Below are 24,871 nucleotides of genomic sequence, written 5' to 3'. Positions count from 1 at the left end.
GTTTCAAAACGAACACCAATCACAGCTTGCAGTGGGTGTTTCTAAACTCACAGAGAGCCAATGGGACAGAGCCCATAACAATTATGAATGGTCACGCAACATTCTGGAGAAGGGATTACTAACACCACTGAAACGCTGGCCCCAGCCCTCCCCTGCAGCTGTCACTGTGGTTCCCCCTCTCTCCTTCCACTAGGCTGTGCTACCCCACCCAGGGTGGTGTCCCCTCTGGCTGTTTGTGCCTTTCCCCTTCCGCTGCTCAGTTAGTCACACAACAGATAGCGTGCAGCCAGATTAAACATTTAGAGGTTTTACACAGGCAAGGAAAGAGGAGAGTACCCATACCTCTTAAATCAAGAGGCAGCATGCTGCAACGGAGTCACACATGGACAGAGAGCAAGATAATGAAGGAGATCTTGATGGTGTTGTTGTGAGGAAGGATGCAGGCAGGCAGACAGGAGCTTCTGCAAAGTAATGTCTTAACTGAAGCTTTTTCACAGCAGGCCTCAAATGAGCTCAGCCAACCAATTCAGGGTTTCCATGTGTGAGTGCACTGTGCAGTAGTTTGGCATGTTTCAGTGTGCCAACACCTCTCCCTGACAGAAGAGTAAATTAGGAAATCAGACTGACAGGGGAAAGGATTTCTTTAATAGATGTTCCATCTAACAGACATTCGGCATCACACACTGACAACGTTTCTTACTGGAACAATTTCTGTTCTTGTACATGGAGGGGTGGGTGGTGGTGAGAGTAAGTTCCCATTTCAGTAACAAAACCGCTTGTTAGTGTTCGACGGTTCTTTCATCAAGTATCAAAGGCTTACAGATCCTCAAGGACTACAGTCCAAGCCTTTCATTGGATGTTAGTGGAATCGGATTCACAAGTGCAAAAAGTGAAAAATCATGATTCAGTGATTTGCTGCAGTCTGTTTTTTTTGTGCCCATGTGAGCCAAGGTCGTAATCTCTAGGCACGAAACAATAAAAAACGACTGAAACAGGGAGGGACTATCCAAACTTGTCCAACAAGGAACGCTTTTCATTTTCTGTTGCAAAACGTTTTGCTGTTGTGCATTAATGAATAAACCCAGGTGTGTGTCTCCATCTTTCTCCAGACTGGTTATTTCAGCAGTTTATTGGCAGTGGCGGCCATAGATGAGGACATGGAGGTCATGGTCACCGTGGGGACGGTAATGTCCTTGAAGATGGGCTGTGTGATCCCAGCGTAGGAAGGCTTGTTCTGGTTCAGCGTCTCAATGATCATCTGCCTCATGTCTCGGCTGGCATCCCCTCTCATCGCCAGCAAGGCCACGATGTGCTCCTCTCTATGGGCCAACAGAGGACAGACACAATCAGACACCTTTTCCCTGAAGTTTCAGGACAATCATGTAGGCCTACATGGATAACTGTGACAAAAGCAATGGCTATCACAGAAAATCTATAGTAGTAACGAAACATTGTATACATCTGGAGTAACTTCTCCTACAGCCAAAGTTGTTCTATCGAAAACCATGATACCCCACTAACATTCTCTGTGTAGCCTGTGTGTTAAGTGGGGTATGATCTGACCTGATGTCAGGGTATTTGGACACCAGCGTGGAGACCTCCAGGTAGAGCAGGGTGGGGTCTGTGAGTTTGAACACCTCGGCTATGGCAGCGATGGCATCACACAGCCGGTCAGTCTCCTCACCCTGGAAGGGGACATGAAAAATAACTTCAAGCAGTACAAAACACACACTATACACTAATTACTTTAACACTGGATGAAATTATCAGAGAAAAGTAGTCTTCATTACATCAAATGACTGAATGAACGAATGAAATGTAGAGTAAGCATCAAGAGTCAGGGAAGTTAGGACTCTAACTCAGTGTTTCCCAACCCTGGTCCTCCAGTACCCCCAACAGTACACAGTTTCGTTGTAGCCCTTGACAAACACACCTTATTCAACTTATTGAGGGCTTGATGATTAGATGACAAGTTGAATCAGGTGTGCTTGTCCAGGGTTACAATACAAATGTGTACTGTTGGGGGATACTGGAGGACCAGGGTTGGGAAACACTGCTCTAATTGACTAAGAAGATATCAAGATGCCAGTGGTTTCTAATCCGGATCTTTCTAGGGAAAAAGTATTCCGGTAGCAGGTAGATGTAAAACCACTCACAGCAGTGAGTTTCCTGAAGAGGAACTTAAACTGCACAGCCTCCTTAATCATCCGGTCTGCTCCCTCCCTCCTCTCATCTGCGTTCTTGAAGGTGATCCGTTTCTGCATCACAGCCTTGATATACTCCACCACCACCCTGCGATGGGCCTCGCTGGTCATCTCCTAAACAGATCACACAACATACTCAGTCACATACACAGGATGTTCATGCAAAACTGCTCTCTGTGTGGATTTCTCCATATCAATCAATTGGCCAAGCCTTTAATTTCATATGATATCAATTGATTGATTTTGCCATGTACCGTATTGAAAGGCTTCTTGATCTTTGCGAAATCGTTGAAGTAATCCTCGACTGTCACACAGATAGTGTCCACTGCATGGGTCCCAGTCAACCACTTCCTGGTCAGCAACTCATTGAGATGATGCTGTAGAAATCAAAACCATTAAATGTTATCACAAAATCATCACCCAGATACAACATAACCGGGTTCATGGCAAACATTCTGAAAGTCTACAAATATTAGACAGATTAACTAAGGAGGTAAAAATGTGTCCACAAACACTGTTCTAACCTCCAAATCTAGAAAGACTTCATCCAATAGAAACTGGCAGCCATCTTTGGCCACGTCGTTCAGGGTCTTCTCTATGGCAGCGTCATTCTGGGTGGGCTCCGTAGATTTAAAGTATTTCTTCTTTAGACTGTTAATAGACTCCCTAGGGGCAGAGGTATGATTAGGTACACATTAGGTTAGAGAATGACATACTTACAGGGAGATGTCAATGGGACTCACTTGAATGTATGACAGTTGTTTATAATGGCGATCATGTATTGGACGTAGCACTGAGGGAGCTGCCGGTCTCTCAAGTGGTCCTCCTTGTAGGCAATTGCCTCTTCCCTGTACCTGAACAGAAATGCAAGACAATTGTAGATGTCAAATACAAAGCATTCCATCCCTGGTATAGTGTAACACACCTTTACTGCCATCAATGTAAACAACTAAACACTACACAATTACTAACACAACATTATGAAACCCATGTTACCTGACGAGAAACGAATTCATCTGTTTTAAACAGAGCTTCAGGACCTGCTCTTTGAATGTCTCATTGATCTGGGCTGCCACTTGGAGATTCTGCTCAAACATCTGATGAGGAGAGAAGAACAAACATATGTCAGATGATGACCCCTTTAAAGTACACACTAGTGACTCGCTGTAGTATTTATTCAGGCAATTCTAAGATCCCAATTGTCATATACAGTGCCTTCGGAAAGTATTCAGATCCCTTGACTTTTTCCACATTGTTACGTTACAGCCTTATTCTAAAATTGATTATATCGTTTTTTCCCCCTCAATCTACACACAATACCCCATAATGACAAAGCAAAAACAGGTTTTTAGACATTTTGGCTAATTTATATTTTTTTAAACCCTGAAATATTACATTTATATAAAGGTATTCAGACCCTTTACTCAGTACTTGGTTGAAGCACCTTTGGCAGTGATTACAGCATTGATTCTTCTTGGGTATTACACTATAAGCTTGGCACACCTGTATTTGGGGAGTTTCTCCCATTCTTCTCTGCAGATCCTCTCAAGCTCTGTCAGGTTGGATGTGGAGAATTGCTGCACAGCTATTTTCAGGTCTCTACAGAGATGTTCGATCGGGTTCAAGTCCGGACTCTGGCTGGGCTACCCAAGGACATTCAGAGACTTGTTCCGAAGCCACTCCTGCATTGTCTTGGCTGTGTGCTTAGGGTCGTTGTCCTGTTGGAAGGTGAACCTTCGCCCCCAGTCTGAGGACCTGAGCACTCTGGAGCAGGTTTTCATCAAGGATCTCTCTGTACTTTGCTCAGTTTATCTTTGCCTCAATCCTGACTAGTCTCCCAGTCCCTGCCACTGAAAAACATCCCCACAGCATGATGCTGCCACCACCATGCTTCACAGTAGGGATGGTGCCAGGTTTCCTCCAGACGTGAAGCTTGGCATTCAGGCCAAAGAGTTCAATCTTGGTTTCATCAGACCAGATAATCTTGTTTCTCATGGTCTGAGAGTCTTTAGTTGCCTTTTGGCAAACTCCAAGCGGGCTGTCATGTGCCTTTTACTGAGGAGTGGCTTCTGTCTGGCCACTCTACCATAAAGGCCTGATTGGTGGAGTGCTGCAGAGATGGTTGTCCTTCTGGAAGGTTCTCCCATCTCCACAGATGAACTCTGGAGCTCTGTCAGTGACCATCGGGTTCTTGGTCACCTCCCTGACCAAAGGCCCTTCTCAATTTCGAATCTCATAGTAAAGGGTCTGAATACTTATGTAAATAAGTTATTTATGCTTTTTATTTTTAATACATTTGCAAAAATATTTGTCATTATGGGGTATTGTGTGTAGATTGCTGAGATATTGTTTTTATTTAATCAATTTTAGAATAAGGCTATAACATTGTCTAGTATAGTAACCTTACTGTGGTAGCAACTAGTCCACTTTGTAAAGTTGTGGGTTAAAGAGAGGTGGATAAAGAGAGGTGGATACTGGTTATACCTGGAAGACGATGGCGGGGAGGGTGGTCTGGTAGTACCCGTCTTGATCCGCCTCTGGTTCTGTCTCTTTAAACCAGTCCTTCTTGTCTGTCTCCAGAGCCTTGCGCAGCCAGCCAGTGATGTTGGACTGTTGAAGGGTTAGAGAGGGTCAGCCAGAGCCCTGTTACCTTTGTCTTTAACAATTCATGAAACATTTCATTAAAAGGCGGATTCCCTTGTAAAGACTTTCGAATTGCAAATCCAGATTTACAGACGCAGACAGTGGGTTGTATATCTGACAGGAGCTGTCGTAGAGTATGTCGCTGCTATCTTAGTGTGTGTGTTGTCTGGACTCACAGTGAAGGTCTGGAGGTATTTGCTGAGCAGCTCATCCACCACCTCCTGCGGCAGCAGAGGATCCATCAGGTTGATGTCATACTCTGTCAGCAGCTCTGGGTGACCCATCATCTCCTCACTGGAACACAGTGGTGTGTGGGAATATGGCAAGAGAACCCTGACTGTACTATACTGTTCGTGGACATTAATATTGCATGTCTTTTAATGTAACAGACCGACAGACAGCTACAGACAGACCTACACACCATGGCATGCTCGTGCACATACAGCAGGGTTCCCCAACTGGCGGCCCGCGGGGGTGGTTTTATTTGTCACCCCAAGTTTTCTGAGTGTGGAATTTTCATTGTTGGACATAAAATACTGTAAAAACACCAGGAAATCAGCTCCAAGAGATTTTAATTTAAAACACTGTTCCCAAGTATTCACACGCATAATAGATGACTATGTTTTAATCAAACATTATATCTGTTTGGGCTTCTTGCGGTCAAATTGCAATTATGTACCCCCCCACCATCCCCTCCAGAAAAAAAGAAATCGGCCCGCGGCTGAATCTAGTTGACAATCCCTGAACTACAGCAATGCCTGAATATAAATGATACACACAGATACCCATAAACATAGGCTACTCACAAGCAGTCACACGTAAACACACGTACTCAGAAACACACACACACTCACAGAAAAGCTGAGTGAATATCTATAATTAAACAGCCCCAGCCAATCGGTGGTTGTGGTTTCCATGGTAGCCTAATGCACAACAGGCTGATGCTCGTGTCAGAATTGGATATAAGGCTAGTTCTTTGTGTTTTCAATGTGCATAAGGGAGCTAGCTGTTCATTAATCTTTCTCTGTTCAAACCTGTTGTTGCACGCGATGTGCAGTAGTATGTGTATTCATTGGATTATCCACACCAGTTTCGCATGCCATGCCCTCTCTCTCGTGCCACACACACACAAGATAAGTTACCTCTCCACACACACCCACACGAGATAAGTTACCTCTCCACGCACACACAAGATAAGTTACCTCTCCACGCACACACAAGATAAGTTACCTCTCCACGCACACACAAGATAAGTTACCTCTCCACACACACCCACACGAGATAAGTTACCTCTCCACGCACACACAAGATAAGTTACCTCTCCACGCACACACAAGATAAGTTACCTCTCCCCACACACACACAAGATAAGTTACCTCTCCACACACAAGATAAGTTACCTCTCCACACACACACGCAATAAGTTAACACTCCACACACACGAGACAAGTTAACACTCCACACACACACGAAAGGTTAAAATGGTGCAGGCCAACATTTTTACAATGGGAATACCTCCTCTCCCTCTCCTTAGCGTTCAACTCTTCACATTGTAAATTCAAACAAGATATTCCTAAAATGGAATGAATGGTATAACTATGACAACAATGTCCATAAAGATATTCAGCCGCCTAAACGGGTAGCAGCAGCGCAGAGCTAATGTACTACAACTCCTGCATATTCCACTGAGCTATGACTGGACTGGTGCCCAGTTATCACTGATGTGACAGCAGTCACAGAGAGGGAAGATCAGAGCCTCACCTGTATTCAAAATGCGTGCTGATCTAGGATCAGGCTCCCCCTATCCATATAATCTTATTCACCATTATCTAAAAGGCTAAACTGATCCTGTATCAGCACTCCTACTTTGAAACTCAGTGAACACGGGCCAAGACAGGATACCTTTTGTATGTGTTGAGGACCCAGGTGAGGAGGGACACAATCTCGTTGGCCTCTAGGTCTTCTGCAGCCAGCTCCTGCACCCGCATGGACACGGCGTTGTGATAGCGCTTAAAGAACCTGTCGAAGGTGTTGTAGTGTGGCGGGAAGCACTGCACCATCAGGTTCTTCACCACAATCAGGTCATCCAGCACGTACCTCCTGGTGATCTCCAGCAGCCTCACCATCCACATCTTGTCTGCCTCGCGCGTCACCGACTGGCTGCCCTCGATACGCGTTGTGACTGTGCCTTCCAGCACCTCAAACATCTTCTCTTTCCAGCTCTTGGGCCGACCAGGGGGGATAAAGCCTGTCTGCTTCTTGCGGTCCAGCATGCGCCGGTCGATCTTCTCCTCACGCTCAATGATGCGCACCACTGAGACCAGCATGGTGGGGTCACGGCGCACCGTGCCCATGGCACGCTGCAGCACCATCCACAGCTGCTTGGCCAGATCGTCAGACAGGCCCTGCACCTCGCCAAAGTAGTTGCGGATCAGGTTCATGTCGTGAGTGTTTTTGCTGTCCATTCGGTACTGCTCGTACATGAGGTCGTCCCGCGAACACTCCAGATCCATGAGTTTACGGTGGGCCTCTAGCAGCTCGGCCTGCTCAATCAGCACCTGGGTGTCTGACACTATCTCAGGCACTGCACAGGAAGGGGATGATATACATTAATGATATATTGTAACAATACAGACAGTAATTACACAAATGCACAGCGAGACAACAATAACAGTTTCCAATTAAGTGGTATCTCTGAGGTATGTAGTTCTGTAGTGTACCTGAGAAGATATTCTTTAAATTCTCCACGGCTGAGGCAAGCTGACTGTGTTGGACCACGGCGTCTTTTACATCTTTCAGGTTCTCAATAGTGTTGATACTCTGCCTCCAGTCCTTACTAACGTCTGCTAGGGAGTTCTGGATGTCCTTTACATCCCCAAGGGCATTGTGGAGCTGACTGAGTCCTGTGCGGACCCCGTCCAACTGGGACTGGATGGCAGCCTGGGGAGAGTGACAGAGACTATGTAAGGTGCTTCAGGCCAGAGCCATGTATTTACAATAAATATACACCTTTCATTCAGACAATAGTTAGGGCTTTATGAATAATAGGGCAGTACAGGAATGTATCTCATGTCTTCTTAGAGTCATCATTTTCTACCTTCAGTCGGGCTTCTACTGAAGCTTTCTTGCGGGCCTCTCGCCGGCGGTACTGCTCCACTTTGTCCAACTGGTCCGAGCGCTGCAGCATCCCTGCCACTCTCTGCACGGCCGTAGCAACCGCCTCCCTGTTCGTCTCCTCCATGACAACGACGGCAAGTTGTGTCTGTCAAAGATCAAGATGTTTACGAAACTGAATTTTACACGTTGTGATTACGAACAAAATGTTGAAACGCACTGTATTGACTGGTCGATTACGTTATTAATCCATTGGTACTGACAGTGTCTGTGGGCTGATGCTCATTGCATAGCAGGGTAACGTTAGCTAGACCAACAGTTAGTTAGCCTGCTTGCTAACGTTAGCAGCCTTGGCTAATGCTACTTATTATTGCTGGCATCAATTATGTCAGCAAAACGATAGATAGCAACTACAAGCTGGAAGCAAAGACAAATGTCTCTCCTAAAATGCATTTTACTGGAGTACAGTAACTATTGACTAGCTAGCAAGCAGCGGCCCATTTTCATGGTAGGCTTGCCAGCTAGCAGCCAAACTATTTAGCTAGCTAGCTAGATAACGTTAGCGAGATAACTACTGAGGTCGGCGAGAGGAAGGACACACACAGCCCAATCAGTAAACACAACGCTATCCCGTGTACAAAACACATTTAAAACGTAAAATGAACAAATCCAATATCTTACCACCTCCAATAATCTGTTTGCTTAAGTAAGAAGTCGTTGGATTTATATCATATTAATTTCAAAACCACCGACTGCTTTTCCTGGTTGACAGTTCTCGTGCGCCGCCCAGTAACAGCTGACAGCAGCGCGCTCGAGAGCATCATATGTGCGCGACTTTCACATTTTTACATTTTAGTCATTTAGCGGACGCTCTTATCCATAGCGATTTACAGTTAGTGAGTGCATAATTATTATTTTTTCATACTGGCCCCCCGTGGGAAACGAACCCACAACCGCCCAACCAACTGAGCTACACTGGGCCCCATACTTTTGGCAGAGTATGCAATTTCTCCAAACTTTATTTTATGATCCCTTTGATTTTTATACAAGTCATTAGCTACGATGTGTAGGCGCATAAAATGTTTTTATTCCCCCAACTGTACTAAGCACTAAATGCAAAGTGTTTATTTGCAGACAAATTCTCATCATAAATAGCATACCCTTCTGCTTGAATACAGCATCAAATAAATTCAGTAGGCATCTAACATAAAATTTTACGTTATTTGGCACAATAAAATCATTAAACAGATTATACTCTATTTTAAACTGTAAACAATAGTTTTCAGTGTTCAAATAAATAAGAGTATTATCTGTTTTATATTATTATGCTAAATAACGTAAAATGGTATGTTAGATGCCTGTTGAATTAAATTTATATCTGAAACTTGTATGACCGTAATCCTTCCTGAAAAATGTGCCTACAGTGCAACAAGCAGGCTAATGTATTTATTCATTGTTACACTATATTACTACAAACCTTTTGTTTCACTCCTGTCAGGGGCGGACTGGCCATCTGGGTGGGCTCTTCAATTTTTAGACCAGTTGGCCTGTCTAATGATTATTATCTGTCTAATAATGGGGGCCTCAAGGGAGAAAAAAATGTCAGGTGTTGGGGCCTCAAGGCACAAAAAAAATTAGTGTGGGGGCCTCAAGGATAAAAATAGGCCAGTGTGTTGGAAATACCAGGGCCAATTTCTGGTCCCTGTCCGCCTCTGACTCCTGTTCAGTGTACAGTACTTATACTAAAAAATACACAATAAAAAGTGTTACCAACAGTTGTTTAGAAAGAAGTCTGCAATTAAATTATAAACATTTGTAGAATAGTTTTGAAAGAAATACAAATTAATTTACAGATTATTATTTTATTTTTTAAACGGCATAATAGAATGCTGTAGAGATTGCTGCATGCAGCTATGGAATACAAAAGGGAACATGTCATAATTTCACATACTGTATTTTTGTCTTTCTTTTCTAAATATAATAAAACATTGGCTTCATAAAACAGAACTACAGTTCCTAACATTTCTTTTGAATGTACTAAAATTTTACAAACATTGGACCACAAACATAAATTGCTGTGCAATACATTTGTACATTATTATGTTCAGATACCACATTAGACATTAATGTGTGTAAATGGCTGTTAAGTGAAGCTTTGTTAAATTTCAATTGATAATACTGTCTTCAAAACAGAAATGACAAACTCACTGTTAAAATAATACATTAATTCAACCTCTCAAAGAATAAAGGTTGCATTCAATAATACTGTACGATTGATGACATGACTTGGTTTAAAAACTTGAAGTTATGAAATGTGTTTAAAAACAAATCAATAAGTCATATGTGAATTGCAGTATGTTCTGCATGTCATGCTCATGTCCATGTTTCTGCGCTACGGATGCCATTCAAAGCTTCAGCCATTTTCATGTTCCGAATTTCAGAACACATATTGTATGAATTCAATACACATTTCTTTGTTTATCTCCAAAATGGAAGGATGTCATCTCTTTCCATTGTTACTGGTTCAGTAAACTGCCTGCTATACAACTACTCCAAATTACTGGGTCAAAACCAATACGTTTTCCTTCATTTTGACCATTGGTTAAAACACATAAATAAATCATAAAATATGTACACACAAGATGCAAAATGATGTGTACCTTACAGTTAACAATCAAGACCAGATAAAAAAAGTAAATGTACAGTGGGGAAAAAAAGTATTTAGTCAGCCACCAATTGTGCAAGTTCTCCCACTTAAAAAGATGAGAAAGGCCTGTAATTTTCATCATAGGTACACGTCAACTATGACAGACAAAATGAGAATTTTTTTCCCAGAAAATCACATTGTAGGATTTTAAATGAATTTATTTGCAAATTATGGTGGAAAATAAGTATTTGGTCAATAACAAAAGTTTCTCAATACTTTGTTATACTACCCTTTGTTGGCAATGACACAGGTCAAACGTTTTCTGTAAGTCTTCACAAGGTTTTCACACACTGTTGCTGGTATTTTCGCCCATTCCTCCATGCAGATCTCCTCTAGAGCAGTGATGTTTTGGGGCTGTCGCTGGGCAACACGGACTTTCAACTCCCTCCAAAGATTTTCTATGGGGTTGAGATCTGGAGACTGGCTAGGCCACTCCAGGACCTTGAAATGCTTCTTACGAAGCCACTCCTTTGTTGCCCCGGCGGTGTGTTTGGGATCATTGTCATGCTGAAAGACCCAGCCACGTTTCATCTTCAATGCCCTTGCTGATGGAAGGAGGTTTTCACTCAAAATCTCACGATACATGGCCCCATTCATTCTTTCCTTTACACGGATCAGTCGTCCTGGTCCCTTTGCAGAAAAACAGCCCAAAAGCATGATGTTTCCACCCCCATGCTTCACAGTAGGTATGGTGTTCTTTGGATGCAACTCAGCATTCTTTGTCCTCCAAACACGACTGAGTTGAGTTTTGACCAAAAGTTATATTTTGGTTTCATCTGACCATATGACATTCTCCCAATCCTCTTCTGGATCATCCAAATGCACTCTAGCAAACTTCAGACGGGCCTGGACATGTACTGGCTTAAGCAGGGGGACACGTCTGGCACTGCAGGATTTGAGTCCCTGGCGGCGTAGTGTGTTACTGATGGTAGGCTTTGTTACTTTGGTCCCAGCTCTCTGCAGGTCATTCACTAGGTCCCCCCGTGTGGTTCTGGGATTTTTGCTCACCGTTCTTGTGATCATTTTGACCCCACGGGGTGAGATCTTGCGTGGAGCCCCAGATCGAGGGAGATTATCAGTGGTCTTGTATGTCTTCCATTTCCTAATAATTGCTCCCACAGTTGATTTCTTCAAACCAAGCTGCTTACCTATTGCAGATTCAGTCTTCCCAGCCTGGTGCAGGTCTAAAATTTTGTTTCTGGTGTCCTTTGACAGCTCTTTGGTCTTGGCCATAGTGGAGTTTGGAGTGTGACTGTTTGAGGTTGTGGACAGGAGTCTTTTATACTGATAACAAGTTCAAACAGGTGCCATTAATACAGGTAACGAGTGGAGGACAGAGGAGCCTCTTAAAGAAGAAGTTACAGGTCTGTGAGAGCCAGAAATCTTGCTTGTTTGTAGGTGACCAAATACTTATTTTCCACCATAATTTGCAAATAAATTCATAAAAAATCCTACAATGTGATTTTCTGGATTTTCTCAATTTGTCTGTCATAGTTGACGTGTACCTATGATGAAAATTACAGGCCTCTCATCTTTTTAAGTGGGAGAACTTGCACAATTGGTGGCTGACTAAATACTATTTTTTCCCCACTGTACACATGTACAAAAAGTACACAAACATAAATCTGAACAAGGTTATATTTATCTTGTGTGTCTTATGTACAAAGTCCTTATAAAAACACCTCTCCATTGCTTCCATATCTTTTTGCTTTGTAACACTGTTGATTACCTGAGTTGAGTGTAAATAACTACCCACCCTGCCATATTATGCATCAATACAATAAAGAAGCAAGGTGGTGCCCAGATGGTTTATGAGATTTTCCATTGAGCTCATTGCATGTAGATATATGGGTTTGGTTTGTGTACAATATCATTCAATGCACAGTTGGGAATCATATTTCTCTGCAGGGGTATTTGGCTAATGTCACGGCCATTGTCAGACCAAGGAGGTGAGTCCATGGGTTCCCTCTTTATAGAGTGGACCAGATTATTCCTGAACTCGTAGTTCAGTTTGTCTTGCTGCATGTAGCCTTTACGCTCCACATTACCATTCCCATATACATTGCTGTCCATACAGTTTGCTCCCTGACTGCTACACAGAGGGTCTGAGTGAGGTATCCTATGATCCTTCTGAGCCCTGCTCCCCGCTGGATATAAGTATTTGTGGTGTCTGTTGAGCGTTGGGCTCATGCTGGACTTGTTCCTTTGGCAGGTGGTGTATTGGTCGTAGTAGTCAGCCTCTGACTTCACCTGTGGTTCTTCTGAGTAGCCCATGCTGTAGTGTTTCTCGTTCCCCACCCAGGCTCCGTTGTGGGGCATGCTGTAGATGTTGCAACCGTTCTCAGAGTCAGAGTCCTGCTCTGTCTTTATGGCTGTCTCAGGCAACACCATGCCATTGTAACAGTCAAGATGGCCGCCCATGTACCTGTTGTCTGCCTTCATGCCGTCCTCACAGTAGCTCTCCACCTCTGGGTTGTGGAGGCCTCCGTACAGTTTGTTCTGAGAGGCATCCTGTCTTTTAGCATGATATCCTGGAGACATCCTGTAAGCTCCAGACTTCCCCAGGTGGTTGTACTTGCCTTGTCTGCCTGGTATGTAGCTGCCGCTGGGGCCCTTTCGTATGGCGGACCCTGTGCGGATGTCACATGGATGATTCACGCTCTGAGCTTTGGGCCCACCACCCATGGAAGACAGGCAGAAGTTGAGGGGCTCCTCCTGGGTGTAGTAGCCATTGTTCCCGTACCTGATGCCGTCTTTGGAGAGGGGTGTCCATGGGGTGTAGTGGCAGGGGTCTCTGGTAGCGCTGCTGGACCAATTCAGAAGCAGTAAGTCACTGCTGTCACATGAACCTCTGGTGGAGCGATGCCTCTTGTCACTGTGGGAACACAAACAAAGAGATTACAGACAGCATTCCCTTATTTAGGAAAATGGCTAAGGAAAATGTATCCATGGTCATGTATGCATGATATAATCTTCTAGTTGTGTACATTTACAGTATGAAGTACTAATTTGACCGAATTCAGCATACCCAGTGATTTGATTCTGAAATTGATGCTGTAATAAACATGCCTTGAATTGTAAATTGATTGTAAACTAAATGGTGTCAATGCCTGGCTCCTTCAAAAAGTGTTTAGTAAAACCATGATATAGACAGACACACAGTATTTGAGAAAGAATGTTTACTTCTCAGCTCTCCCCATGCTCACCACTCCCACAGTACTGCTTACCTGTGCTTATCTGGAGTGGTGATGACGGGGCCCTTGTTCTTGCTCCTGATCGTCATGCTCTTCATCTTCAGCTCTGTGATGGAGGGCATCATGAGGGGCACGGCCACACAGAACAGGGCCAGCTGGGGGGGCAGCAGCGCCCCGGAGTCTGTCTTCTTCTTCTGGCCCTGCAGGAACTTCAGGCTGCCCTGGAACTGCATGCTCTGCCAAACATTAATCAATCAACTAATCAATCAACCAATCAATCAAATCAAAGTGAACTATAAAGCCCTTTTAACATCAACAGCTTTCTTCACAGTATCTGTGCTTCACAGTAACATAACCTAGCCTACACCCCAAAGGAGCAAGTGCACATACATTACTGAATAGAACTCCCACAAACCAGAACTGACTTTCATACTGCGTGGAGCATAATGGTCAATGCCGTTTGTAAAAGAGTGGATATTGTCAGGTACTTGTGTGAGCTGAGGTACTCACTCACCAGGAAGCCTGAGGTGCTGTCCAGCAGGCAACGGACGCGGGAGATGAAACAGCGAGTGAGGAAGGAGGTGAGCTCTAGAGGAACACCATCAGGCTCCTGGGCATTGAAGAGACTGCTCATCACAAAGTCTTCACCTACAGGACAGCCACAGCATTTCTGTTAGTACAAACTATGTAATAAATACCCTACTTTATATTTGTTTTGGTCTTCTAACCACCAATATTACTGAGGGGTTTTAGGAGAGTATTGAAAAGTACAAATAAAATACAGTATCATTTCTTTATGTGTCTTGTATACAGTAACTAATGTACTAATCCCTTTGTCCCTCTTCAAAATGGTCATGAATGGAAACTAATGTAAATGACAAGTTGCATGTGATGATGAGGGGCTTTCCTGCAGCCTTTAGCAGTTCCACAGAGTGACAGAGGTTCTGTTGATGGTAATGATCTACACACCAGTTCCTGTGGCTGAGTGCTGGTCCAGGGAGGCCCCCTGGGGCCCGGGGTTCATGGCCCAGTGGAGCTGTCTTCTGAACTCCTGCCGCTCCTCCACATGGATATAATCAAAAACATTCTGGTGCATCACATCCGTCTGCGGGGGAGAAGAGGGAGAGGAGAGGGGAGGAGACGGGGAGGGGAGGGGAGGAGACGGGACAGGGAGGAGAGGGGAGGAGACGGGAGGCGCAGTGGTGAGAGGAGGAACAAGTCATCAAACATTCAGCCCTCCCACCAATTAACCTCCACAGTTACCCATCCATTGTGTTTGGTCAACGCAGTCACCTCCCCACTTAACCTGTGTCACGGTCGGGTGAAACACATCTATGGGCAGATGCCATTGAGGTATCTAGACAGACACCGCAAGTGTCAGCCTGCAGCGAGCCCACTGAGAACTTAACACTTCTGTTTTCCGGTTTCCCCCCACTGACCAGAAGGGTGTGGGAGGGACGAAGGGCCTTCTGTGACTGACTGGGTTCACTCAGAATCCCTCCCCACCAATTAGATCTACGTGGGAGATCTTGATTCAAAACATGGCATACATTTTTTTTCAAATATGACTCCCTGCAGTTTGCATGTATTATAGGCCCCGGCCTCCCCTCTCCTCAGTCGGTGGGATAATGGACCGCCCTCCTCGCTGCCTTGTTTGTGCTTTGCTTTGCGTGACACCAGAGCTGCTTGCATGAGGACAGACGCAACACTACCCTGATGAAAAACCCTGCAACCCCAGCCCACACTCGTAATTCCTCTCTTTTTTCCCCATCTCAGCTATACCCTGTGTTCATAAAACGACAGACTCCCACTAAAATATTCAACCTTCCCATAATATACGCTTCTTTGGCATGCAACGCTTTGAACACTTGCCCTGTGAAGAGCCCTGTTTTTTGAACACACAGCAGCACCATCTCAATTCCCATCAGATGAGCGATCAACTGTTTCTTTTGTCTCCTTCTCATGTTAAAACCCCAGCTTTCATTAGGACCAATAGAAAGCTATTCACTCAAAAAGGACAGTTACAAACTTGTAAAGTAAATTAAGTGGAAAAGTTCCAGCTCTGTTTGCTTCTAGAACTAGAATATTGTCATTAAAATCCTGTGAATTACACGATTGGCTATTTTAAACTTTTGACTTGGTTGGTCATACAAATATTTTTCTTTCAACCAGTTTGATTTCTGTTTTGTTTTGTTTAATGACTAAAAGGGCATGGCCTTATATTAAAAACTATTTTATGTAAATTTTGTTTTGTTTTTATATTGTTGGTGGTTTACTATAAAACAGTTTTACAATGCTGTATAATTTTTCCTCAGAATGTAATTTTCTATGAAAGGCTTGTACAATGGTACTGTATTTCAACTACCTTTATTACGACTTGATTGATCATTGACCCTCAATATCAAGGTGAATTCTGATTTATCATGACTTTGAGAATGCAAGGTGTGGTTGAAACATACCTGATGAAAGCCCAAGTAGTCAACAATGGAAGTGGAGGTGTAGAAGATCAACCCGTCTGTGCTTACCACCAAGGCAAACCCAGTCAGGGACTAGAAGAGACAAGAGACAGGCACACATGTTAATACACAACACAACGGCATTAACAGTAATGTCAAAAGTCTGAACAAGAATTCAGGATATCATCTCTTTCAATTGAATCAGAAAATATTCTGTATATTTGTCTTCTGTATTTCTTATACTTTTCAAAACTTTCAGTATTTCCATGTTTCTTAGTCTTTACCAAAGTCAATGTTTTGTTTGCCTTAAAACTGAAATAATAAATTTCATTCATACTCTGTGTGTGTACTAAAAACACACAGGGGACAAACTTCAATTGCACTTCATTGATGAGTAGTTCATTGATAAATGCTTTTGATACAACATCTCTATTTCCGATAATGAATGGATATTGGAATTAAATATACAAAATATTATCTTCATGTCTCCTGATTTGAAGAGAGAAGCGGGGAGAACGGGAGGAAACACCACAGAGTTCCTCATTGACTTCCCTGTGTTGGCTGGTACTAGAGCTGTTGTGTTTGACATTGTGGTGCCAGGCCCTGTCACCTCCGGTCTAATTCGAGTCAGCCCAGGTCAGCTGGGCCCCCTTTTCCCACTCTCTGATGTGATACTGACCTAACCGTGTCACGATCTTCATTCAGCAGCATCATGGTTGGCTGCTTTGGTGTCACACTACTGTGGGAGGGGAGGGAGGGAGTCCGGGGAGGGGAGGGGAGGGCGGGGGTTCGGGGAGGATGGGTGTTCGGGGAGGGGAGTGCGGGTATTCTGGGACAGGGAGGGCTGAGGGTTGGTCTTACTCATCATCCAAGCAGCTCCGCTGTGCCACGATATCATCAAGAAATGTTCTAAACCTCAAATAATCAATGCGGCTAAATTCAACTTTGTGTCCTTTTTCATTCAACAATTGTATTTATTGTGTCTTTTAAGAAAAAACACAGTCAGGGCAGACTGCTTTTAATTCTGTTTAATGAACATGTTGTATTTATGGTTTGTTAGTCTTTAGCTAGTCTTTCACCAACTGGGCACAAGACTCTGATGTCCCATTCTGTTTCCAGCCACATCAGTACTCCCTATCATCTCATCAGTGATCTCTTGGGAGGGCAAACCACAGCCTGACCCTTCTGCTCCACTCTGTCTCACCTCAAGTAAGAGGTCACTCTCCACCACGCTGCTGCTGGTCTCCGGGGTCCCCATGGACAGGTTCTCTTTCCTGGTATCCTGGTGGTTCACAGGCGGCTCCATGATGTGCTTTCTGCATGGCTTCTCCTGGATGGCTGGGTGAGAGAAAAAATGACAAACTTTCAGGGGACTAACAGGTTTATTAACTTTCAGGGGACTAACAGGTTTATTAACTTTCAGGGGACTAACAGGTTTATTAACTTTCAGGGGACTAACAGGTTTATTAACTTTCAGGGGACTAACAGGTTTATTAACTTTCAGGGGACTAACAGGTTTATTAACTTTCAGGGGACTAACAGGTTTATTAACTTTCAGGGGACTAACAGGTTTATTAACTTTCAGGGGACTAACAGGTTTATTAACTTTCAGTTATTTGAAACAGAAATCTCCCAAATATCACTATTTCTAAAACAAGCCATAGAAAGTTGGTTGCAATTTCAATTTAATCCTCCAGAAACGACAGAACAAATAATGCAACAAATATTGTGGTTAAACTCAAATATACTAATTGATAAACTTTGTTAATGATATCATAGGTAGGATTGGTGGAGTTATGTCGCACATGCAGCTAACAAAAACATATGGAAATGTCTGCTCTACCCAAAATTACAACCAAATAATTGCAGCATTACCGCAAAAATGGAAGAGGAAAGTGGAAGGGGGAAAAGTAAGGAACTTGTCTGTCGGCCCTGCATTAAAGAACATAATTGGTTAAAGAAAATTGTGATGAATAAAAAAAGCATACCAGTTTCATTTCAGGACCAAAGGGTGACAGCCGTCCCATATAATTTAGATTGCAAAATAGTTGGGAAGAGATTTTTGACGTACCGATTCCATGGCATAGTGTTTATGAACTGATACGCAAAACAACGCCGGATTCAAAACTTCAAATTTGTTAATTTAAATTATTATACAAAATTATTGCTACCAATAGAATGTTATTTATATGGGGGATACAATCTTCCCAGCTCTGCAAATTTTTCTTAGATGAGACAGAATCATTAAATCATTTGTTTTGGTACTGTCCATTTGTAGCTTGTTTTTGGTCACAGGTACAGGAATGGCTGAAGGATTGCAATATTTACCTGGAGCTAACCCTGCAGATAGCACTACTGGGTGATCTGAAAAGTCAAAGTCAATCAATCAATAATATAATAATACTTTTAGCAAAAATGTTTCAATTTACAATCTGTAGAAACAATGAGAATAGAAGGGTTCAGATCTTTTGTGAAACATCACAGTACAGTTGAAAAATATATGGCAAATAGAAATCCAATATGGATGGTGTTAAGAGATAGATAGGAGGTGTTGAATGGAGCTGAAGGATGGGACTAATAACAACTAACAACAAATAATAACAACAAGATAACTAATGTAAAGCATACTGTGTCCATACTAAGTATATACAGTGGGGAGAACAAGTATTTGATACACTGCCGATTTTGCAGGTTTTCCTACTTACAAAGCATGTAGAGGTCTGTAATTTTTATCATAGGTACACTTCAGCTGTGAGAGACGGAATCTAAAACAAAAATCCAGAAAATCACATTGTATGATTTTTAAGTAATTAATTTGCATTTTATTGCATGACATAAGTATTTGATCACCTACCAACCAGTAAGAATTCCGGCTCTCACAGACCTGTTAATTTTTCTTTAAGAAGCCCTCCTGTTCTCCACTCATTACCTGTATTAACTGCACCTGTTTGAACTCGTTACCTGTATAAAAGACACCTGTCCACACACTCAAACAGACTCCAACCTCTCCACAATGGCCAAGACCAGAGAGCTGTGTAAGGACATCAGGGATAAAATTGTAGACCTGCACAAGGCTGGGATGGGCTACAGGACAATAGGCAAGCAGCTTGGTGAGAAGGCAACAACTGTTGGCGCAATTATTAGAAAATGGAAGAAGTTCAAGATGACGGTCAATCACCCTCAGTCCGGGGCTCCATGCAAGATCTCACCTCGTGGGGCATCAATGATCATGAGGATGGTGAGGGATGAGCCCAGAACTACACGGCAGGACCTGGTCAATGACCTGAAGAGAGCTGTGACCAGAGTCTCAAAGAAAACCATTAGTAACACACTACGCCATCATGGATTAAAATCCTGCAGCGCACGCAACGTCCCCCTGTTCAAGCCAGCGCATGTCCAGGCCCCTCTGAAGTTTGCCAATGACCATCTGGATGATCCAGAGGAGGAATGGGAGAAGGTCATGTGGTCTGATGAGACAAAAATAGAGCTTTTTGGTCTAAACTCCATTGGCCGTGTTTGGAGGAAGAAGAAGGATGAGTACAACCCCAAGAACACCATCCCAACCGTGAAGCATGGAGGTGGAAACATCATTCTTTGGGGATGCTTTTCTGCAAAGGGGACTGGACGACTGCATCGTATTGAGGGGAGGATGGATGGGGCCATGTATCGCGAGATCTTGGTCAACAACCTCCTTCCCTCAGTAAGAGCATTGAAGATGGGTCGTGGCTGGGTCTTCCAGCATGACAACGACCAGAAGCATCTCAAGGTCCTGGAGTGGCCTAGCCAGTCTCCAGACCTGAACCCAATAGAAAATCTTTGGAGGGAGCTGAAAGTCCATATTGCTCAGCGACAGCCCCGAAACCTGAAGGATCTGGAGAAGGTCTGTATGGAGGAGTGGGCGAAAATCCCTGCTGCAGTGTGTGCAAACCTGGTCAAGACCTACAGGAAACGTATGATCTCTGTAATTGCAAACAAAGGTTTCTGTACCAAATATTAAGTTCTGCTTTTCTGATGTATCAAATACTTACGTCATGCAATAAAATGCAAATTAATTACTTAAAAATCATACAATGTGATTTTCTGGATTTTTGTTTTAGATTCCGTCTCTCACAGTTGAAGTGTACCTATGATAAAAATTACAGACCTCTACATGCTTTGTAAGTAGGAAAACCTGCAAAATCGGCAGTGTATCAAATACTTGTTCTCCCCACTGTAGGTTATAGGTTGAGAGCTTTTGTGAATGAGCACAGTTAGGAAGATAGGGCATATAGAAGCAAACCGGATGGACATCATGAAAATGATCGGAGAGGTTGAGGGTAGAGGAAGTTCAGGAGTAAAAACAAACAAAATATAATTATTGTAAAATTGTCCATAAAATGTATATAGTATGTACAGTGAGGGGAAAAAAGTATTTGATCCACTGCTGATTTTGTACGTTTGCCAACTGACAAAAAAATTATCAGTCTATAATATTAATGGTAGGTTTATTTGAACAGCGAGAGACAGAATAACAACAACAAAAATCCAGAAAAACGCATGTCAAAATTTTTATAATATTGATTTGCATTTTAATGAGGGAAATAAGTATTTGACCCCCTCTCAATCAGAAAGATTTCTGGCTCCCAGGTGTCTTTTATACAGGTAACGAGCTGAGATTAGGAGCACACTCTTAAAGGGAGTGCTCCTAATCTCAGTTTGTTACCTGTATAAAAGACACCTGTCCACAGAAGCAATCAATCAATCAGATTCCAAACTCTCCACCATAGCCAAGACCAACGAGCTCTCCAAGGATGTCAGGGACAAGATTGTAGACCTACACAAGACTGGAATGGGCTACAAGACCATCGCCAAGAAGCTTGGTGAGAAGGTGACAACAGTTGGTGTGATTATTCGCAAATGGAAGAAACACAAAAGACTGTCAATTTCCCTCGGCCTGGGGCTCCATGCAAGATCTCACCTCGTGGAGTTGCAATGATTATGAGGAGTCAGCCCAGAACTACACAGGAGGATATTGTCAATGATCTCAAGGCAGCTGGGACCATAGTCACCAAGAAAACAATTGGTAACACACTACGCCGTGAAGGACTGAAATCCTGCAGCGCCTGCAAGGTCCCCCTGCTCAAGAAAGCACATATACAGGGCTGTCTCAAGTTTGCCAATGAACATCTGAATGATTCAGAGGAGAACTGGGTGAAAGTGTTGTGGTCAGATGAGACCAAAATTGAGCTCTTTGGCATCAACTCAACTCGCCGTGTTTGGAGGAGGAGGAATGCTGCCTATGACCCCAAGAACACCATCCCCACCGTCAAACATGGATGTGGAATCATTATGCTTTGGGGGTGTTTTTCTGCTAAGGGGACAGGACAACTTCACCGCATCAAAGGGACGATGGACGGGGCCATGTACCGTCAAATCGTGGGTGAGAACCTTCTTCCCACAGCCAGGGCATTGAAAATGTGTCTTGGATGGGTATTCCAGCATGACAATGACCCAAGACACATGGCCAAGGGAACAAAGGAGTGGCTCAAGAAGAAGCACATTAAGGTCCTGGAGTGGCCTAGCCAGTCTCCAGACCTTAATCCCATAGAAAATCTGTGGAGGGAGCTTAAGGTTCGAGTTGCCAAATGTCAGCCTTGAAACCTTAATGACTTGGAGAAGATCTGCAAAGAGGAGTGGGACAAAATCCCTCCTGAGATGTGTGCAAACCTGGTGGCCAACTACAAGAAATGTCTGACCTCTGTGATTGCCAACAAGGGTTTTGCCACCAAGTACTAAGTCATGTTTTGCAGAGGGGTCAAATACTTATTTCCCTCATTAAAATGCAAATCAATTTTATAACATTTTTGACATGCGTTTTTCTGGATTTTTTTGTTGTTATTCTGTCTCTCACTGTTCAAATAAACCTACCATTAAAATTATATACTGATCATGTCTTTGTCAGTGGGCAAACGTACAAAATCAGCAGGGGATCAAATACTTTTTTCCCCTCACTGTATAAGCTGGAAGTAGAGGCCTAAGCGTTGTTGTTCAATAGTTTACTCCAATTAGGGAGTTGGAAAGTAATAAAGGGAACTATATTTTAAAAAAAGGATATGACTTAAATGTTAAATGTATATATATGTAGGTATATGTATTTATATGTATGTATACATATGTAAGGGTATATGTATGTATGTGTATGTGTATATACAGTGGGGAGAACAAGTATTTGATACACTGCCGATTTTGCAGGTTTTCTTACTTACAAAGCATGTAGAGGTCTATAATTTTTTATCATAGGTACACTTCAACTGTGAGAGACAGAATCTAAAACAAAAATCCAGAAAATCACATTGTATGATTTTTAAGTAATTAATTTGCATTTTATTGCATGACATAAGTATTTGATACATCAGAAAAGCAGAACTTTATATTTGGTACAGAAACCTTTGTTTGCAATTACAGAGATTATACGTTTCCTGTAGGTCTTGACCAGGTTTGCACACACTGCAGCAGGGATTTTGGCCCACTCCTCCATACAGACCTTCTCCAGATCCTTCAGGTTTCAGGACTTTCAGCTCCCTCCAAATATTTTCTATTGGGTTCAGGTCTGGAGACTGGCTAGGCCACTTCAGGACCTTGAGATGCTTCTTACGGAGCCACTCCTTAGTTGCCATGGCTGTGTGTTTCAGGTCGTTGTCATGCTGGAAGACCCAGCCACGACCCATCTTCAATGCTCTTACTGAGGGAATGAGATTGTTGGATAAGATCTCGCGATACATGGCCCCATCCATCCTCCCCTCAATACGGTGCAGTCGTCCTGTCCCCTTTGCAGAAAAGCATCCCCAAAGAATGATGTTTCCACCTCCATGCTTCACGGTTGGGATGGTGATCTTGGGGTTGTACTCATCCTTCTTCTTCCTCCAAACACGGCGAGTGGAGTTTAGACCAAAAAGCTCAATTTTTGTCTCATCAGACCACATGACCTTCTCACATTCCTCCTCTGGATCATCCAGATGGTCATTGGCAAACTTCAGACGGGCCTGGACATGCGCTGGCTTGAGCAGGGGGACCTTGCATGCGCTGCAGGATTTGAATCCATGACGGCGTAGTATGTTACTAATGGTTTTCTTTGAGACTGTGGTCCCAGCTCTCTTCAGGTCATTGACCAGGTCCTGCCGTGTAGTTCTGGGCTGATCCCTCACCTTCCTCATGATCATTGATGCCCCACGAGGTGAGATCTTGCATGGAGCCCCAGACCGAGGGTGATTGACCGTCATCTTGAACTTCTTCCATTTTCTAATAATTGCGCCAACAGTTGTTGCCTTCTCACCAAGCTGCTTGCCTATTGTCCTGTAGCCCATCCCAGCCTTGTGCAGGTCTACTATTTTATCCCTGATGTCCTTACATAGCTCTCTGGTCTTGGCCATTGTGGAGAGGTTGGAGTCTGTTTGATTGAGTGTGTGGACAGGTGTCTTTTATACAGGTAACGAGTTCAAACAGGTGCAGTTAATACAGGTAATGAGTGGAGAACAGGAGGGCTTCTTAAAGAAAAACTAACAGGTCTGTGAGAGCCGGAATTCTTACTGGTTGGTAGGTGAATAAATACTTATGTCATGCAATAAAATGCAAATTAATTACTTAAAAATCATACAATGTGATTTTCTGGATTTTTGTTTTAGATTCCGTCTCTCACAGTTGAAGAGTACCTATGATAAAAATTACAGACCTCTACATGCTTTGTAAGTAGGAAAACCTGCAAAATCGGCAGTGTATCAAATACTTGTTCTCCCCACTGTATATATGCGAGAAGAAAAAAACATGGGGGATTGGAAATGATGCAGACAATTACATTGATGGAAGTTATAATCTATCTGCAATATTAAAGCTGATCTACCCCCAAAAAACAGGGTTGTTACTGTAGATGTGGTGTGTATGATAAGTAATCAGTCGATTAGGGTACATTTAAAGGTAACATTCTCCAATCCTCAAGAACAATGATCTCACAATTGAGATTTCAATTCATACTGATATGAACTCATTACAGAGAGAGAGAGAGAGAGAGAGAGAGAGAGAGAGAGAGAGAGAGAGAGAGAGAGAGAGAGAGAGAGAGAGAGAGAGAGAGAGAGAGAGATTCTCTGTGCTGTGGCATCTCCCAGGGAGGGAGAGCACAGAGCAGAAGTGACTGTGCCAAGGCTGCGTGTGAGAGTCCCTGCTGTCTGACAGCCTTTGCGTGTTCACAGCACAAAGATACAGTATATTCACCAGCGGCACGAGGGGGCCAGGGAGGAAAATGGGCGGGAAATTGGCCCAGAGCCACCTCATTAGCGTATTCCCACCCTCCTGGCCGCCCCCTCCATGACTAAATCAGGAAATCCAAGTCAGGATCACCAGAGGGAGGAAGGGAGGGATGGATAGAGAGAGAGAAAAATCAAAGGAGTATGAGCTGGCTGTGACATTGTCACGCAAATAAACAGTCTGTCAATCTCCTCCATATCCCTAACAGTGGCCTGGCGCCTGTTCAAGCCATTGCATGTAGGATGGCATGCAACATTAGCCTATAAAGAATTTCAT

The 24,871-nt window shown here is 43.4% G+C and overlaps 2 protein-coding genes across 2 annotated transcripts in view; both read right to left on the bottom strand.

The window, feature by feature from the left end:
- Nucleotides 1-623: 623 nt before the first annotated feature.
- Nucleotides 624-8,753, bottom strand: exoc3 (exocyst complex component 3). Its single transcript, XM_041842159.1, has 13 exons — nt 8,643-8,753; nt 7,945-8,109; nt 7,568-7,787; nt 6,750-7,431; nt 5,024-5,141; nt 4,689-4,814; nt 3,201-3,301; nt 2,948-3,058; nt 2,729-2,870; nt 2,459-2,581; nt 2,157-2,318; nt 1,564-1,685; nt 624-1,319 (listed from the first exon to the last, which is right to left on the bottom strand). Exons 2-13 carry the CDS (start codon nt 8,086-8,088, stop codon nt 1,115-1,117), a joined length of 2,256 nt encoding a protein of 751 aa, XP_041698093.1. The 5' UTR covers nt 8,089-8,109; nt 8,643-8,753; the 3' UTR covers nt 624-1,114.
- Nucleotides 8,754-12,239: 3,486 nt separating this feature from the next.
- Nucleotides 12,240-24,871, bottom strand: part of ahrrb (aryl-hydrocarbon receptor repressor b) — a 33,506-nt gene continuing 20,874 nt past the window's right edge. Inside the window, exons 3-8 of the mRNA XM_041841212.1 lie at nt 17,523-17,656; nt 16,322-16,411; nt 14,832-14,967; nt 14,377-14,510; nt 13,896-14,098; nt 12,240-13,543 (exon numbers count right to left, since the gene is read on the bottom strand). Of these exons, the coding sequence (XP_041697146.1) occupies nt 12,499-13,543; nt 13,896-14,098; nt 14,377-14,510; nt 14,832-14,967; nt 16,322-16,411; nt 17,523-17,656 (1,742 nt within the window). The 3' untranslated portion in view covers nt 12,240-12,498. The remainder of the gene's footprint in view (nt 13,544-13,895; nt 14,099-14,376; nt 14,511-14,831; nt 14,968-16,321; nt 16,412-17,522; nt 17,657-24,871) is intronic.

The sequence above is a fragment of the Coregonus clupeaformis genome, chromosome 21, assembly GCF_020615455.1.
Source record: "Coregonus clupeaformis isolate EN_2021a chromosome 21, ASM2061545v1, whole genome shotgun sequence".
In the NCBI taxonomy this organism is placed as follows: domain Eukaryota; kingdom Metazoa; phylum Chordata; class Actinopteri; order Salmoniformes; family Salmonidae; genus Coregonus; species Coregonus clupeaformis.
This window is presented reverse-complemented; position numbering and strand designations above follow the sequence as displayed.